The following is a 19,381-nucleotide window of genomic DNA, read 5'->3' as shown; positions in this document are numbered from 1 at the left end:
ATGCTGGACAGTTAGAGAATCCAAAATACATTTATACATTCATATATTTTATTTTTAACCTAAAATCATGATGATGTAAAAATATATATTATGCATTTGTTGAGCTGTTGTTCTAGTGTTCCGCCTCTAGAGGGCGCGTCAGTGCGGCGCGTCGCGCGCTGTGTGTGTGTCGCAGCTTTGGTGACGTTTTTCCAATCGACTCCAGAAAACTCTCTCCGCCGCCGCGGCCTAGCGCTCCTGGTCCCTCTTTCTCGGCATTTTATTCACTCATGTCCGTCTGTCCGAACCCAAACCGAGCGGGACCTGCTGCCGTATGAGGCGCTGAACACGGGACTGTCGATTTAAGCTGAGTTTTTACCCGGAAACTGAGTGAAAATACAGTACACAGAGTGAGGGAGAGATGACATCCCGAAGGTGAGAAACAAGCAAAAACAAACCCAATATTCTCGTTTATTGTGCATTCCTCGTCACTGTCGGACATCTAATCTGTACGATAAATCAAAGTAATGTTTGTTTAAACAGTTTTAAAGTGCGAAATGAACGCGTTTAAATGTCAGACAGTATAATGATTTAAACCCAACAGGGCGAGACTGGACATGTTTTGAGTGTGAAAGAGTCAGTCTAATGAGGAATTACTTTGAATCAACTGATTTTAGGACGACAAAAGTTTGCTCAATGATCATATTTCATATCTGTCGATGATGATTGACAGGTCATAGTGTAGATTTGTCCACAGACAGGGATGACCAACAGGGACGTCACGTGACACTGTGTTTTGAAGGATGGCTTGACAGTATGATGTGAATAACGTAATTTGCAGTTAATGTATTTGCTCTGCTTGTATTAATATTGTTTTCATATGATATCATAGAGAGAAGGGTAACACTTTAGTTTAGGGTCCAATTCTCACTATTAACTAGTTATTTTTATCATGCATATTACTAGAATATTGGATGTTTATTAGTACTTATAAAGCACTTATAATAACTACCTTACTAACTATTAATAAGCAGGAATTAGGAGTTTATTGAGGCAAATGTATGCATCTGCAGTGGTGACCTTATTAGGGCACTTAAGTCAAAACTGAAACCCATTGCATTAGGAACAAAAAATGAAAGCAAGTATTACATATTTAAAAAAACAGTGAATGCACATTTTTCAACAATATAGCCTATTTGACACAGTTTATTTAGTTTGAAGTGATAAGATGGCAAAAGATCCTGCAGAATATATTTCACTATTCTGATCCGATATTCTGAATATTTAATGTTAAAATTGTTTTATGGTTGAGCTGCACGCTTATTGGTGCATCTGTGGACTGGATTCTGATTGTGAATTATTATCTTTTTCATATGACAATTCATACACTGGCATTTCTGCTGGTACTTTCATGTTTCCTGAGCAACAGTCACCGCTTGTTGTCAGAAGTGTTATTTACTGTGGCCGAGAAGTGCAAAACAAACCACAATTCCGAAAACAAAACAACAAGTTTATTAACGCAACGGAAAGACTAAAAACAAATGAACAAGTTAGAAAACACAATAACGTTTCAGAAAACAAAATAAAAAATTAGTAAACACAACGACAAATCTGAAAACAAAATAACAAATCAGAAAACAAAATATCAAATCAGAAAACACAACAACAAATCTGAAAACAAATTGATATATATAATTTTTTAATTACTATGTGCGAGGCTGTGAACTGACATTATCGAGTATGTCACTCACTTTGCAAAAAACAAACATAAATACTATTATAATGCCCTTCAAATTCCAAATATACAAATTATCAATAAACAAGAAGTTAATATTGCGAATTACAATTTGTCACTCGAGGGAGACTCAAACTCAGATTGTTCGTGTCAAAAGCTAAATCTGAATCGCTTTACCAGATCGAGTTCTTTTATAATTTTGTCTGACCAAACGAGACAGTGGTAGGAAGATTTTAATATGAAAAGTTTTAAAATCAGAATCACACTTTGATGTCGTGACGGACTGTGTTGTGTGTCTGTCGGTAGGTGGTTCCACCCCAACATCACTGGAGTGGAGGCGGAGAACCTGCTACTCACTCGTGGTGTGGACGGCAGTTTCTTGGCCCGTCCCAGCAAAAGCAACCCTGGAGACTTTACGCTTTCCGTCAGGTGAGAGGTGACGCACAAACCAGCATTTAGGCTGGGAATAACAAGTGTTCATTGGAAAATATATTATGCACTTGCTTGACTGTACATTTTAAATATCCTGTACATTTTAAAATGTAAAAAAAGTTAATATAAAGTTAAAAACAGCAGCTGTGCTTGTCAGAAAATCACCGTAAAAAATACTGACCATACCGGTATCCTTGCAGGATGGCATATTGTTGCCTGTACACTGTATTTCATTAAGTGACATACAGGTGAAACTCGAAAAAAAAATGAGAATATGGTGCAAAAGTTCATTTAATTCAGTAATTCAACTTAAAAGGTGAAACTAATATATTATATAGACTCATTACATGCAAAGTGAGATATTTCAAACCTTTATTTGTTATAATTTTGATGATTATGGCTTACAGCTTATGAAAACCCCAAATTCAAAATTAGAATATTCTGAAAAGGTTTTCATAAGCTGTAAGCCATAATGATCAAAATTATGTCAATATTGAACTTCTAAAATCTGCTTTTACCACTTATTTTATATAAATTTGACAGTGTTTTTTAATAAAATGGCACATTATGCATTGTTAAACCAATTACACTTAATCACCATATATGGCAAGGTAACTTGCAGTTAAAGGTGCTCTAAGCCATCGGTTCCCAACAGGGGGGGGTCGCAGCCCACAAGGGGGCCTCAGCGAGCTCTGTGGGGGGGCCGCGTCATATTTTTAAACATTTTGAGCATTGAGCATTGAATAAAAGTCCTTAACTTTTTTTCTGTTCAAAATGTACAAAATGTATATAATGAGCGAGTTCATCATGAATCCATTTTCCAATCCGTGTTTTTGTCTTATCCTGAGCCACTGGTACGCCTATAATAAATGTTTACATTGGGACTATTTTACACTGGTTCGGATCGCTGCCGCTGCGGAGTAGCCCAGGACCTGCGTGACTCGTCATAGACGTACACAGAGAGAAGTAGTTCCGGCAACAATGTTCTTCCGAAAGACGCAATATTCTATTAATAAACGCAAGTTTATTATCGCTCGCTATAGCGGCAAAAGCATCAAAAATAAAGCCTCACAAATAACATGCAAGTATTGAGGTCCCAGACAACAGTCATTTAGTAATAGCCTATATTCTTTCCTTTTTACCTACACACCAGTGTGAATATTTTTGTTATTGCATTTCAAATAGGGCCAATTTATAGGCTACTCCTAGGCTTATGTTTTTAAATTACAAAGGCTATTATTTGTGCATAAACATATACAGTAAACGTTTACTGGTTATAGTAAACATACCGTTTGTTTGAAAACAACATATTTTGTCATCCTTGCTGCAAGCTTACAAGAGCGATAATATCATTAAATATGAAGGGGGGCCCTAAAATATTTTCTTGGGAAAAAGGGGGTCTCAGGCAAAAAAAGGTTGGGAACCACTGCTCTAAGCGATTGGGTGACGTCACTTCTTGTTGGTAAGTTCGAAGTATTGTTAAACAAAACAGAGGCTAGCTAGACCCTCCCTCCTCCTCATCCCCCGCTGAAACCGCTTCACAAACAGTCTTTGCAACCACACAGTTTTGTTATTTCTGTGTTACAAACATTTATATTATCACAGAATAACTGGGATAAAAGTTTATAGTTCAGATATAAACACTGATAGAATAAAATAGAGCAAATTACCTTTTAAAAGTTACTCAACGCTTCAAATAACGATTGTATCAGTCACATCGTTACGCCAGTAGGTGGCGACAAGTGACTGTTAAAAATATATTTGTCATTGAATCATTCATTCAAGAGATACTCTCTCTAGTTTGATTACTGGATGAATCAGCATTTTTAAAGTATTTATGAGTGAGTCATTGAATCATTCATAAAACAGTGATTAACATTAAGTATTTTGTTTAGTTGTCTGTTCAGAATCGTGGGAGAATCATGATCTCAGCTTGAAGCAAAAAAAAAATCATGATTGTCAATTTAACCAGAATCGTGTTTCTCTAACTGTTGCATTTTTACAGTCTTTTTCTGTTAAAATTACAAAACATGTGGTACAGTGTATTAGTATAGTCAAGTCAAGTCAAGTCAAGAATATTTGTATAGCGTTTTTCACAATACAGATTGTATCAAAGCAGCTTCACAGTATTAAATTAAAATAATAATAAAACATCCAAATTTGGTAATGCTAATCAATAGTATTATTCATTGATTAATTAAATTGAACATCCCCAACTGAGCAAGCCAAAGGCAACAGTGGCAAGGAAACGAAAAACTCCATCAGGTGACCCAATGGTGACCTAAAACTCCATCAGGTGACCCAATGGTGACCTAAAACTCCATCAGGTGACCCAATGGTGACCTAAAACTCCATCAGGTGACCTAATGGTGACCTAAAACTCCATCAGGTGACCCAATGGTGACCTAAAACTCCATCAGGTGACCTAATGGAGAAAAAAAAAAAACTTGGGAGAACCCAGGCTCAGTCGGGGGGCAGTTCTCCTCTGGCGGTTATGAACTAGAGGCCGGATTTAACTGTAAGATTAAAACATTTATATGAGGCCTGGCTGAAGAGATGCGTCTTTAATCTAGTTTTGAACTGGGAGAGCGAATCTGAGCAACGAACAGTATCAGAAAGGCTATTCCAGAGTTTTGGAGCTAAATGTGAAAATGCTCTCCCTCCTTTGGTGGACTTGGATATCCTAGGTATAACCAAAAGCCTCAAACCAATTATAAACTGAATTGAAGCTCTTCTCCTCACTAGGCGAAATGGCGCCGTCACCCACATTAAGATCCAAAACACGGGAGACTATTACGACCTGTACGGTGGAGAGAAGTTTGCCACCCTGGCTGAGCTGGTGCAGTATTACATGGAACATCACGGACAGCTGAAAGAGAAGAACGGAGACGTCATCGAGCTGAAATACCCGCTCAACTGTGCCGATCCCACTTCTGAGAGGTGAGCGCATGCATAGCTCATTATCTGTCTGTCCTTCCATAACAACGTTGCATTTTATAGTCTTTTTTTATTTTTATTGGCGTCTGAACCTGAATACCCGCTTCTGAAGTGTTTGTTTTTTGTTTTATTTTTGCAAGGTGGTTTCATGGTCATCTGTCTGGCCGTGAGGCAGAGAAGTTGTTGACAGAGAAGGGCAAGAACGGAAGTTTCCTGGTGAGAGAAAGTCAGAGTCACCCGGGAGATTTTGTGCTCTCTGTACGGACCGGAGATGACAAGACGGAAACCAGCGACGGCAAACCCAAAGTCACCCACGTCATGATACGCTGCCAGGTAAACTTCAAATGCAGGACTTGCAGGTGAACTGTGTGTTTTTTTGGGGGGATTACAATGATCAACTAGTTGTTCAACATCCAACTAGCCGATTAGGGAGCTCAAATAGTGTAGATTTAAACACATATTTTTTCTTGTTTATTGATTTTCAAGATGCAGAAGTTGTTTCTACATTCATACATTTAAAGCATTGCTGATAAAAAATACATACAGGTGAAACTCGAAAAATTTGAATATCGTGCAAAAGTTCATTTATTTCAGTAATTCGACTTAAAAGGTGAAACTAATATATTATATAGACTCATTACATGCAAAGTGAGATATTTCAAACCTTTATTTGTTATAATTTTGATGATTATGACTTACAGCTTATGAAAACCTTTTCACAATATTATAATTTTGAATTTGGGGTTTTCATAAGCTGCAAGCCATAATCATCAAAATTATAACAAATAAAGGCTTGAAATATCTCACTTTGCATGTAATGAGTCTATATAATATATTAGTTTCACCTTTTAAGTTGAATTACTGAAATAAATGAACTTTTGCACCATATACATTTTTTTTGAGTTTCACCTGTATATAGGCTGAAATGTGTTATTGCATTTAGTATGCATTAATGTTTAATTGTTGGTCTAAATTGGAAATAGTCAAATAGTCTATTTGACTATTCCTGTTTGAATAGTCAAATACTTTACCATTTACAAATTACAAATTACCAATACAAATGACCATTTACCATTTTTAATCTTAACAGTTTATTTAGTTCCAAAGTGCTGTCATTAAAAGGGTATTTACCTGTGTTATGTAATTGGGCTATAATTTCTATTATCATTTTGTCAGCATGATCTGAAGTATGATGTTGGCGGTGGGGAGAAATTCGACTCGCTCACAGACCTGGTGGAGCACTACAAGAAAAACCCCATGGTGGAAACACTGGGGACAGTCCTGCAGCTCAAACAGGTTTGATTGACCATTTGTAGGAAAGATCCATTGAGAACTGTCAAATTGCTTGTGATGTTCCTTATTTGTAAATCACTTTAGACAAAAGAGTCTGCTAAATGAATACACTAAGGTTCAAAAGTTCGGGGTCAGCAAGATTTTGTTTTAGAAATTAACACTTTTATTCAGAGAGGACGCATTAAATTGATCAAAAGTGACAGCAAAGACATTAAAAATGCTACGAAAGATTGTATTTTAAATAAATGCTGTTCTATTGAAATGTCTATTCATCAAAGAATCCTGAAAAAAAAAGACATTTTCTACATGGATAACAATAAGAAATGTTTCTTGAGCAGCAAATCATCATATTAGAATGATTTCTGAAGGATCATGACTGAATAATCCTGAAAATTCAACTTTGATCACCGGAATAAATTACAGTTGAAAGTAGTTATTTTAAATTGTAATAATATTTCAGAATATTACTGTTTTTACTGTGTATTTTTTTATCAAATAAATGCAGCCTTTGTGCATAAGAAACTTCTTATAAGAATGACCAACCCTTGAAGTTGAACCCTTACAAACTTTTGAACAATTGTGTAAATGCACATTTAACATTCCTAATACTGAAAACCTATTTGTGTTCCTTAGCTTTTAAAACATGTTAATATCTCTCTCCTGTATGTTTTAATTTTTGATTTTGTTTATTTGACTTGACTTTTTTTCCAAAAGTTTTCAAATCTGTACATGTAGTTTCTTAGTTGTTCTCGATCCTTAGTTATTTGAGCTTGGTCAGTCTTGTGGCTGTTTTAAATGTGCTTTATAAATAAAATAACTGAACTAATACCAGCCAAATAATACAAGTAAATCAGTGTTGTGTTTCTTGCAGCCTCTGAACACGACCCGCATCAATGCAGCAGAGATCGAGAGCCGGGTACGAGAGCTCAGCAAGCTGGCAGAGGCCACAGATAAGGTCAAGCAGGGATTCTGGGAAGAGTTTGAGGTGAGAGCCAATCAGCACCCAGTTTAGAGCCAGATTAACCAATGATTTGATCCACTAATAAATTAATGTACAGTTTCCCACACCTTTATGATAAAGGGTCGAGTTCTGAGAATTATTTTTTCATTATGTGTCCACAGACTCTTCAGCAGCAGGAGTGTAAACTACTCTACAGTCGCAAGGAGGGTCAACGGGCAGAAAACAAAAACAAGAACAGATATAAGAACATTCTTCCCTGTAAGTGAACATCATCATCATGCAAATCCCAGAAAACTCTATGCTGCTTTCACACCAAACGCGAATAGAGCGTCTAGTTTGACGCTTGAACATTTGAATGCATTCGCGTCCAAAGCAAGCATTTGAAGCGAAATTGACGCGCGTCCGAGGCGAAATCCGCTTCTTGTGGGAGGGGCAAGTGCTAGGCGGTGTCTGTTTGCAAGAAAGGCCGCGAAATGTAAAAATACTACTGTTATTATGTCACGAAATATAGTTTTAAGAGTTGTTCAGTCGAGAATGTAGTTGTTTGAAGCTCAAATCTGTGGTTTATTTATAAAGATAGCGCCTATTTAAAAAATTTGATCTGACGTTTCGGAGTTGTGAGATCCAGGCGATCACCGGGCGCTCAGCGCTCATGTAACCCGCCTGGAACAGCCTTACCTCATCCTCCTGACGTCTGCCGCTGGTAAACGAGACATGTTTAAATTCACAATCTATAGCTTCGGTTCTATTATATGAAACTAGGGGTGTAACGGTACGCAAAAATCACGGTTCGGTACGTACCTCGGTTTTAAAGTCACGGTTCGGTTCATTTTCGGTACAGTAAGGGAAAGAAATGCAAAACATTAAACTGCTGGTTGTTTACTATAAACTTTTTTTAACAATTTGTTTACACTTTTTTAAAAACATTTTTTAATAAAATATAATTAATAAAAAATATATAAAATAAAAAAAGAATAAGAAATAAAATACTGCTGCAAAGTTCTCCACTAAATAAAATACTCTTAAACCAATATTGGCCATGATGTCTAGTAGCTAGCGAGAGGCTGGGCTAAAGCGAGCATAGTGTGTATTTTGTGGTGATCGGGCCGAATTTTAGGCATTTTAGATTTTAGACAGCAGTAACCGAACCCGACCCAAGCCCGACAGGCATAAATATATGTTTTTTCTCATACGTTTGTTTGTGTGGAAAGCCCGCTTTTATTAAGCAACTGAAAGGCATTTGGAAATGTCAACAGATGAGCACATCAGCGCGCATGGAGCAACAAGCGCTCTTAACACAGGCGCGCTTGCACGTGTTTCGTTGTCACAGCAACATAAACAAATTTCCGCACACAGGAAGACAGATGTTATGGTAATATTTTACATGTATTTGAATCACAAAAACGATTAATCAGATTTAATCAGTGCAACGCGGAGACTTCCGACACTTAATATGTTCGTGTGGAAACTCGGAATTGACCTATGTTCCACACACAAAACTAGCCTAATTTACGTGAAAGATTGCATTCGGTGCACATGTGAACCGTACCGAAAGTCCTGTACCGAAACGGTCCGGTACGAATACATGTACCGTTACACCCCTATATGAAACATATAAGTTAAAATACATTAATGACTCGTTATAACGTAGGTCAAACGACTTCTTTAATGATGTGAGTTTTTCTTCATCTCATTCAGAAATGTAGGCTATGACTGCAAGTGTTCAGTGTCACATTCATAGTTAACATATAGCTGAACAATGTCATTCCTTCTTTCACGAAGGCATTTAGTCATATTACAAAATAAGTTATTGAGGCCACGTCACTTCACCACGTGACAGCAGCAAGCAGGCTCCTGGTTGGTAAACATGGCGCGAATTGACGGCAAAGTAAAAAAAATTCAATTCGGGCGTCAGACGCGAATTTGCGTCAAACGCCGAATTTGCGTCAAACGCGTGAATGCACAAAGCACCACTCGCGCATATCGCCCCAGATGCCCAATTTGAGTAATTCGCGCGAACGAGGCGAATTCGTGTCTACCGCGCTGCGCTAAACGCCTCATTCGCGCCGCAGGACCTCCAGATGCGCGTAAACACGACTTTACATTGACTTAACATTGAAATCACTCGTGCCAGACGCTCTATTTGCGTTTGGTGTGAACGCAGCATCAGAATGCCACATGCTGATGGGCCAATAATAGTAATATTCTTATCTCTGTGCCTCTTCCACAGTCGACCACACGCGAGTCGTGCTGACCGACGGTGATGCAAATGAACCAGGCTCTGATTACATCAACGCCAACATCATCATGGTAATAAAGGTGCTTTCAAATCTTGTCAGAATTATTAAATATTTGTGCATCAATAGTTTTTGTGGTTTGCCAGCCTGATAATGAGACTAAATCAAACAATTCAAAGTTGAAGAGGAGCTACATCGCCACGCAGGGCTGCCTGCAAAACACCATCAGTGACTTCTGGAGGATGGTGTTTCAGGAGAACTCTCGAGTCATCGTCATGACCACGAAGGAAGTGGAACGGGGAAAGGTGAGCTGTTTCCCAAGGGATTTACACATCACATACAGTACTTTTTCAGTGTGGTTCATGAACTGATTTTTGTTTGCTAAAAGAAATATTAAAATATGTGAACAGCATTTAAATACATGTTGAAATTGCAGAAATTGGGTCTGCATCATTTTTTTTATTGGGGGGGGGGGGGAGGGGGGAGAGGATATATTTTTATAAAAATTGCTATTGCGATTTAAAATACATTTTTAAAAGAGCCCCAGGTTTACTGTTCCTGTTTTTTTAGGGCTGCAAAATTTGATTAAATTTCAAATTAATGATGGGCAACGATTAATTGCGATTAATCGCTTCCAAAATAAAAGTTTGTGTTTACATAATGTATGTGTGTGTACTGTGTATAATTATTTTGTATATATAGATGCACACACATTTATGTGTATATATTTAAGATTTTTTATGTATATATAAAATATTTAAATACAATATAAATTATAGATATAAATATATAAACCGTACATGCAAATATTTATTAAATATATACATGCATGTGTGTGTATTTAGATATATATTCAAAATAATTATACACAGTACATATATATTATGTTAACACAAACTTTTATTTTGGATGCAATTAATCGCGATTAATCGTTGCCCATCCCTAAAACAATATTAGCAAAACATAAAAGAAAATATTACTATTGTAATGGTGCTATTACAGGTTTAGGGCCAGATTTACTAACAGCTTGTCCCAGCGCAAACCTTCATTTTGCCGTTAAAAACTACAGTCAGGATTCACTAAAGACACGCAGTGAGAAATTAGCGCTGAAAAGGCGTGGACAGGGTTATTTTTGCGGCTGATATTATTGCATATGAATTTATGACGCAAAATTTATGGGAGGAGAGTATTCACGCAAGGTGATTTACTAAGGTTTGCGCTAGTCGATTTACTGGTATTTGCGCCATTATTTAACGTCCAAAAAAGCATGTCTTAAACCATCTGCTCATTTGTGCTGCTCCTGGAAGATTGCATTATGAAAATGATTCTTTAATGTGCGTGTCGTCAGTAGATCACGTGCTGAACTTTCCTCTCCCATCTGCATTTTTTTTTTTTTTTTACTCGCGTTCATTTGCCCTGTTTTGTAAATTTGGTCCTTAATAAACAATTCTCATTTGCAAAATTTCAGCCTTTGCAATTTATAAAATTACTCTAGTCTTAACCATTTTACAATTCCGGTTTTATTTCTTAAAAAATGTTCAGCCAAAGCTGAGATGCATTGTGATTTCCTTCACAGAGTAAGTGTGTGAAGTATTGGCCTGACGTGTCCGCGCTGAAGGAGTACGGAGCCATGCGTGTGCGTAACGTTAAGGAAACCTCAGCACATGATTATATCCTGCGAGAGCTGAAGCTGTCAAAAGTTGGACAGGTAAAGTAAAACTGAGATGGTTAAATGCAGTGTTGGGGGAAATGCATTACAAGTAACTTGTTACGTAATCAGATTACTTTTTCAAGTAACTAGTAAAGTAACGCGTTACTTTTTAAATTTACAACAAAATATCTGAGTTACTTTTTCAAATAAGTAACGCAAGTTACTTTGTTTTCCCATTTATTGACTGACAGCTCTTCTGTCCTCATGTTGAGACAAATCAAAGTGCAGAGGTGTGTGTGTGTGTGAACATGATGTTTATTGTAGTTCTAGACTAAATGTGAGCATTTACTTATCTCACTTGCACAAAAAAATATTCAATATTCCTCAAAATGAATAAAATCAGTGAAATGCAGAATCAGAATACTATGCAAACCTCCAATAACTAAATGTTAAATAAAAATTTTTTTTTGTTGCATTTAATCTTTATTTAAAATACACTTTATTGACCAATGTACTTGCTTCTGACCTTCGATGATTCAGTTAAATATGCAAAAATGACTATAGATAGATAGAAAGGTTTGATTGTTTGCTTTCCTTCAGCCTGAGGATTATTATTTCACTTTTGGTGTGAAAGGGTCTTTACATTTGCCCAAAAATAAAACTTTTATTAAAAACAAGCCCAGCCGGGAAAAAAAAGTAACGCAAAAGTAACGTAAGGCAATATTGTAATGCATTACTTTTAAAAGTAACTTTCCCCAACACTGGTTAAATGACCCATAAACGCAAGAGTTTGTCTCTAACACCTGCGTTCTGTCTGATATGGCAGGGTAACACTGAGCGTACGGTGTGGCAGTACCATTTCCGTGCATGGCCAGACCACGGTGTGCCCGGAGACCCTGGCGGCGTGCTGGACTTTCTGGAAGAGGTCAAAATGAAGCAGGAGGGCATAAACGGGGCTGGACCCATCGTGGTGCACTGCAGGTTATGAGAACACGATCAATAACAGACATCAAACTGACCGGATTTTAATGACCTCATTCAATCAAAATATTTAAAGGGGTGGTTGATTATGATTTGACTTTTTTAACTTTAGTTAGTGTGTAATGTTGCTGTTTGAGCATAAACAACATCTGCAAAGTTACAACACTCAAAGTTCAAAGCAAAGGGAGATATTTGCTTTTAAAGAAATTGTTTTTTAAGGACTACAACAAACGGCTGGTAGGAACTACACGACATTCCTCCCGGGTTAGTGACATCACCAACCCTAAAATTTACATAAACCCCGTCCCCTGAACACGATTTCTAGATTATCAAGACAGAATATGCTAATCAATGACTAGAAGATAACTACACAAAAGCTACATAAATTCACCAACTAACCATTCAGAAATGTCCTGTTGCTTCTACATGTTGTCACTTCTTCTTGACTCTCTCCATCATTGTCTGACTTCAGTTTGAACATAAAAGGCTAAAAGTTTTTGAAATTTTCCGTGTGAGGTACTCAGAGGTGCTAACACACACACACACGCGCGCACACACACACACACACACAAGCTCTTGTAGCTCCGGAGCAGCAGCTCATTTGCATTTAAAGGGACAGACACAAAAATGGTGCGTTTCACCCTCAAAAAGTGACAACTTTAACATGCTATATAAAAATATCTTTGTTGTGTTTTGAGCTAAAACTTCACATACACACCCTGGGGACATCAGAAACGTATTTTAAATCTTGTGAAAAGGGCATTATACCACCCCTTTAAGGCTTTAAGTTAGAAATGTCAGTCCAAATATTTTCGTCTGTTTGTTGGTTATAAACATTTCTGTTTCTCCTACAGTGCTGGGATTGGACGAACAGGAACGTTTATCGTTATTGATATTTTAATAGACATCATCAGAGAAAAGGGTAAAGTCCTTACATCTACATTGATCATCTGTTAATTAGTGGTTGACCGTTATATCGCCACGGCCTGTATATATACAAATATATATATTGGCCGATATTTGCTATTTTTTAAAGTCCCCCTGTTGTCAATAATTTTATCCCTTAAAATTTCTAAATGACATGTGTGTATATATATATATATATATATATATATATAAAAAAAAAACTTAAATGTAACCCTACACCCTTACCTCATTTAGCATACACAGTTCAATGAATATGTTTGTCCAATGTGTTTGAAGCGGGGCTTATATTTTGACACTCTCCTTTTACTTAATTTATTAAATGTACTTATTAGACAGAACAACGGTATATAACAAAGTAAAGGTATATATAAAAAGCATTTTAGTATTTGCTTTTCTATTATTAGTAATAGAAAGGCAAACGCTATAATACTTCCTCATATACCGTCAGCATTAAGCAAATATGCTTTTTAATCATTTAAACAAATCTTTGAATGTCCAATAAATATTTAATTTAACAAACATTGCAAGCTTCCAGCTGTGGGATCTTCTGAAGTGTGCACTTGAAGACTGCATAAAAAACGTGTTCTCTGTGCGTAACGGTCGACCACTAGAACTACTATTGATTCTCTTTGTTAATTATTATGCCCTACAACCTAAACTAGGCCACAGTAGCAGCTTCACCTTTTTAAAGTTAGCTCTAACCAGAAGTCTGTTGAGCAGGAGTGGACTGTGATATTGACGTGCCCAAGACTATCCAGTTGGTGCGATCTCAGCGTTCAGGAATGGTACAGACAGAGGCCCAGTATCGGTTCATATACATGGCCGTGCAGCATTATATTGAGACTCTACAGCGCCGCATAGAGGAGGAGCAGGTGTGTACATCACAGATACTGAGCTTGATTAGTGCTTGGCAAAATTGGCTGATTCTTTTGTCTCTTTCAGAAAAGTAAAATTAAAGGACGCGAGTACACCAACATCAAATATTCTCTCTCTGACCTGACTGGAGGAGACCAGAGCCCTCTGCCACCATGCACACCGACGCCAACCTGTGCCGAGTGAGAACACGCATGCATTTCACACAAAACCTCACACTATAGACAGTTTTATACATAAGTATGTTTACCTCTTCAGAGAAAATGACAAATGAGGCAATAGGACATTAAAATTTCCTTGCTTTTTATGTTTTGTTTGAATTATATAAGTGATAAGTAAATTCTGATTTGGATGAATTGCTCTTATTATTAGTTGTAGTAGTAGTAATAATATTAATAATAATAATTCTATATTATACTGTTATACTACATCTTAGGTTTTTTTTTGTTTTCCTGTGATTCTCATTTTAAGCAGCAGAAAATAAAACTTCATTTTTTAAATTCGACATCAAGCTGAAGTTGCAGTTGACTTTACTAAATACTCAGCAAAAAAACTTCCTACTTTCAAATTATTTTTCTAGGCAATTTCTTTTATATATATATATATTAACAATAACACAACAGTGGTACTGGTATCTCATAACAGCACTTACAGCCAAATATTATCTTACAATCTTTGGATATATATGTTCATACATATACATACAAAATAACAAAAATATAAATAATAGTTATAATACAATAGGGCATATCTGAGTAAATAGAAAACAGAGACATTTTATAGACCTTTTAATGATTTATCATTTAAAAATTTAAATGATAAATCAGTCAAGAAAGATCCACAGAGAAGACCAAGTGCGGCAGAAAACATCAGATCTTTGATTGCAGATCATATGTTAGTTTCTCTAGAGGTAGAAGAGTAGCGGCTTGACTCATCCACATATTGACTGAGGACTGAGGATTGAATTTTTCAAAGGGCGGCAGTGGCTCAGTGGTTCATGTAGGTTGTCTACAGACCCGAAGGTTGGTGGTTCAATCCCCGGTTCCACCTGACTAAGTGTCGAGGTGTCCATGAGCAAGACACCTAACCCCAGCTGCTCCCGACGAGCTGGATGGCACCTTGTATGGCTGACACCGCCGTCGGTGTATGAATGGGTGAATGTGAGGCAACATGTAAAGCGCTTTGGAGGCCATTGGGTCTGTGAAAGCGCTATATAAATGCAGTCCATTTACCATTTACCATCAAGGCACAGACCAGCTTTACAGTTCAGAAGATAAACATTTGGAGACAATGCACAAATCGTAATAATTTTGTGGATTCTAGCCAATTTCTTATGTGTAAATATTAGTTTGAACATAAACTGATTCAACAACTGAGACAGATTTCACAGATATTTGACGCACAGAAATGGAGTAGCAGTCAGTGTCTCATGTGGGCACCGGCTGCTTTATTGCTACAGTGCATCTCATCTTCATGGCTTGAGCCAGATTTGCCAGCTCTTGTTGTGAGATGTTACTCCACTCTTACACCAAGGCACTTACAAATTCTTAAACACATCTAGGGGGACATGTGGTTTGGCACTGAAAGAGGATCAGCTGTCCTTCGTGTTCCCTGTGGCACTGTCATAGGCATCTTACATTACGGACAATTATTTATTTTCTCTTTTTTTGCTGAGTTGTGACCTATTTCTGAGTGAAACTGATATCAAATAAGAAGTGACTTCATCAGCTTTTGATTGGATCGTGAAAAGTGAGCATAGCACGTCGTCATAATCGTCACACGGATATATCACAGGAAGTTATTACATTGTGATTTAAGGAAGACACCACAGGTAATAGGGGAAAACATGATCTAAGATATAACGCCGTATTTCGCCGTAAAATAGCCAAAAATCTCAAAATTAACCTGTGCATGAAAAATGGTAAAAAAATTATGAAATAAAATCTTTAAAAAAATAAAATAAACATTTGCAAATGAATTGTTTATAATAAGACTAGCAACATGCAGTTAGACAATACATAGTGTCAGCATTGATTTCATGCCAACTGTAAGCTGTAAACGTGTCCCATTATGCCTGGGAAAGATGTGTGGAGGTATCTGATGTTTATATGTTTTACAGTTTGAGGGACGACAGCTCTCGAGTCTATGAGAATGTGGGTCTGATGCAACAGCAGAAGAGTCACAGATGAGACCCCGACTCCAGCACTGTCCGAATAACAGGTATGAACACATCACAGTATGTTCAGTCGCAGATTCAACAGTTGCTTTAGCTGCTGTTTCTGGCTATTTCAAACATTTACATTTGTTTTTCATAGTTTAGAGCAGGGGTTCTCAACTCTGACCTGTAAGATCCACTTTTTTGCAGAGTTTTGCTCCAACCCTAATCAAACACACCTGAACAAGCTAATCAAGGTCTTCAGAGTTACTAGAAAGCTACAGGCAGGAAAGTGGACCTCAAAACCTACGCCATTGTTACCGTTCGTATCATTGTGTATTAAAGTGCTGAAGAAGATCTGGAGCTTGAATTCAAATGTGTCTGGTTTCTGAAATGCACTGTAAGTGGTAGACTAATCACAACAGACTGGCATCTGACCAATCAGAGCAGAGTAGACCAATCACAACATTCTGGCCCGTCTGACCAATCAGAGCAGAGGAGGCTCGTGGAAAGGAGGGGTTTAGAAAGACCGATCTTTTATTTTGAACCGTTTCAGACACCGAGAGAAAAGAGCTGATGCTGCAATCTATATTATGAGAGAAATAATGTGTTTTTTGACCTTGAATGCATATTGTAGGAGACTCCAAAAAGAAAACGGCATAATAGGGGCACTTTAAATGGGGTTCGTATAATACATTTGTTATCAATAAATAATTCATTAAAAGATATGCATCATACTTGATGCACAGCATATGACCTTCTGTAACACTGACTTCTAGAAAACACACACTCCCAACTCAGTAATAAACGCATAGAGGACAGTCCCGTCTGAATTTATACATTAAATCAAGTAAAAGTAGTTGGGTAAAAAGAACTGTACTCAAACGTTGTTTGAAAAACTACTCCTGTCCGTATAGGGCTAAAGACCAACAATATTAACAGCTCTGTCTATCTGCAAAACTGTTTTTTAAATCTTGTGCTGTCTTTGAATAAGATTTTAGTGTTTGTTGTGAACCCAATACAGTGAAATAATGTGACGTCTTTTTGTATTCCCTGACAGGAATTGCTTTTGTTGTTGCCAGACGCTCCTGAAAACCTGAGAAGTGATCATGACTAAACGGAGAGTCGACAAAAAAATAAAGGAAAAAAAAAAGAAGAAAAAAAAATCCAGAGACCGGTCCACACGAGCTCAGAGACATGCGGATGGAGTGAATTTCATTTCTCCTTCCAGCTACGTAGCCTTTTAACCACACACTAAGAAACCACTGTGACGATCATGAAGCCTTATACTGAATAAACCCAAAACAGCCCCTGCAAAATCATGTTTTTTTGGGTGTGGACTTTTCTGAAATCAATTCAGGCTACATTTAGCGCTTGTGGGAAAAGCTTTTGCTATTACGTTCATCTCTTACGTCTTGCCTCATTCATTTTATTTTTTTTCCCTCTTTCTGTCTCTTTATTTTTTGTAAAGAAAGCGAGAACTCTTTCTGGAAAGCATTAAGCGTGATATTCTCACAGAAAAAGGACACTATCATCACATATACGCCTTTACTAAAATAATTGGGAACAGAAGAGAAGCCATTCTCAGCAAAGCAAAGGGATTCTCTTCATCTTCACAATACAGTCCATTCATTTTACATGCAGTGAAAAAGGCCCAATACCTAATCGCAGCATTCGTAATGCTAGTGCTCAATTCAGATTGAAGGATCCGAATCATTCTAAGTCCATTTTCACGTCCTCTGCCTTCAGTTTAAGCCCAGTGTCCTTAAGACTTTGCTCCGAACAGCAGGAGAACTTCAGCCCAGATGGGTCGGAAAACCCTCGGTTTGCCTTTTTGTCCCCCTGGAGAGAGACATCCTGATTCTGAGGACTTTTCCGTGGGACAAAACGTCCGTGTCGCTGGCTTGTTTGTGTTACTGAATTGTTCTACTGCATCAGGCCACCCAGCAGCTGCGAAAACCTGTTTCTTATTATTTTTTTTTTATTATATTTTGCTGTATAAGAAAAAAGAAATCGCATATTTACGTCAATTCACCGTATGAACTTAGTTTCCAAATCACTGTTTTAAAAGTGACTGCACATTTGTAACCCTGATGATTTCTGGCTTGTAAAGAGCAGTGGGGTTTAAAGTGTTATTCGGGCCCTCTATGATGGACAAACTTGACTTTTGGATGAGTTGTTTTTTGCCAGGTCACATGCCTTCATTTTCTCTTCTCATTTTTGGCTTTCCTAGTTTTAACACTTTAATCTTTGCTTGCGTCACTAACTCTTAACTCTTGTCCATCTAACGTTGCTTGTTGTGTTCAACGTCAGCAGTATTTTAACATTTCCAACGCAAGTGCTTCTTTCCTCAGCGACATGTCTTCGTTCACGGCCTTCAGTGTCTTGTGCTCCGTTACGTTCATGTTATTTGGCCTTGACTTTCTCGCTTTCTTCACCTTGAGTGATGATGATGATTCCTTACACATTTAAAATACAAAAAGTAGGTGCTCTTTGAGTTGGTTTTCTCAGCCCATCATGTGTGTATCTGCCGTCCTGTAGTGTGTTTATTGTCCTGAAGTGTGTGAGCGTGTTTGTATCTGAAAAATACTGCTGTTTGTTTGCTTTTTGAAGTCCGGTCTTCTGTTTTTTTTTCTTTTCTCGCTTTGTCTCAATGATGTAAAGATTACACACATCTGTTTATGTGTGTGTGTGTGTGTGTGTCAGTGACCAACATCTTTTTTTCCTTTCTTTTGAAACAAACAAAAAAAGTCGCTCCACGGAAAGCGTTACGGTCCAAAGCAACTAATGTGAATTTTTGTCATCGTGAAGAGAACGAAACGGTTGTGGAACTCAATGCAAACTATATTTTTTAAACTTGTATATTGTACATGAATATCTTGTAGAGGAGAATGTACTTACTAAACATATGTAATTGCCATTAAGATATACTGTATGTTTAACCCAGCAGCATCTCTTCTCGTGCCAGACGGTGAGCCTTACAGAAGCTAATAGGGTTGATCGTGTTGTTCGGCTATCAATGCAATTAACCAACATGAACTCCTTGATAACAATAAACAAGAAGCTCACATCTTCATGGTTGAGTCCTGTGCAATTGATGAATTTATTGTTGGATGCATGGATGATATTTTGGGTGGACGGCATGTTTCGTTTTTTCTTCCTTGGAGACTCCAGTTCATCTGTCATTGCTGTTTCTGAACAGGTAACGGTGTAGATGTTG

General features: G+C 37.4%; 2 protein-coding genes across 5 annotated transcripts in view; both read left to right on the top strand.

The window, feature by feature from the left end:
* The first annotated feature begins 140 nt into the window (after positions 1-140).
* Positions 141-19,237, top strand: ptpn11a (protein tyrosine phosphatase non-receptor type 11a). 3 transcript variants are annotated; one of them, XM_079599144.1, is made up of 16 exons: positions 141-414; positions 2,021-2,143; positions 4,892-5,086; positions 5,224-5,416; positions 6,260-6,379; positions 7,248-7,361; positions 7,499-7,595; positions 9,568-9,647; positions 9,721-9,879; positions 11,151-11,282; positions 12,052-12,206; positions 13,061-13,128; positions 13,854-14,005; positions 14,076-14,188; positions 16,126-16,226; positions 17,222-19,237. In XM_079599144.1, exons 1-15 carry the CDS (start codon positions 401-403, stop codon positions 16,193-16,195), a joined length of 1,785 nt encoding a protein of 594 aa, XP_079455270.1. In that variant the 5' UTR covers positions 141-400; the 3' UTR covers positions 16,196-16,226; positions 17,222-19,237. The 3 variants fall into 3 exon arrangements, with proteins under 3 accessions (XP_079455270.1, XP_079455271.1, XP_079455272.1); XM_079599145.1 differs by having other exon boundaries at positions 156-414; positions 9,568-9,656; positions 9,754-9,879; XM_079599146.1 differs by having other exon boundaries at positions 175-414; positions 9,754-9,879.
* rph3aa (rabphilin 3A homolog (mouse), a) overlaps positions 19,226-19,381 on the top strand; it is a 31,803-nt gene continuing 31,647 nt past the window's right edge. For both annotated transcript variants that reach the window (XM_079599133.1, XM_079599132.1), the window contains exon 1: positions 19,226-19,363. The gene's annotated coding sequence lies outside the window, so the exon portion shown is untranslated. The remainder of the gene's footprint in view (positions 19,364-19,381) is intronic.

Source organism: Phoxinus phoxinus (genome assembly GCF_949152265.1).
Source record: "Phoxinus phoxinus genome assembly, chromosome: 23".
Lineage (NCBI taxonomy): Eukaryota > Metazoa > Chordata > Actinopteri > Cypriniformes > Leuciscidae > Phoxinus > Phoxinus phoxinus.
The sequence above is the reverse complement of the archived record's forward strand: the minus strand, read 5'-3'. Positions and strand labels throughout refer to the sequence as shown.

Excerpts from the sequence above, each read along its gene's own strand:
- ptpn11a (XM_079599144.1), top strand. Across the intron at positions 5,087-5,223 it reads GCCGATCCCACTTCTGAGAG|GTGGTTTCATGGTCATCTGT; the intron begins GTGAGCGCATGC and ends TATTTTTGCAAG. Across the intron at positions 5,417-6,259 it reads ACGTCATGATACGCTGCCAG|CATGATCTGAAGTATGATGT; the intron begins GTAAACTTCAAA and ends TCATTTTGTCAG.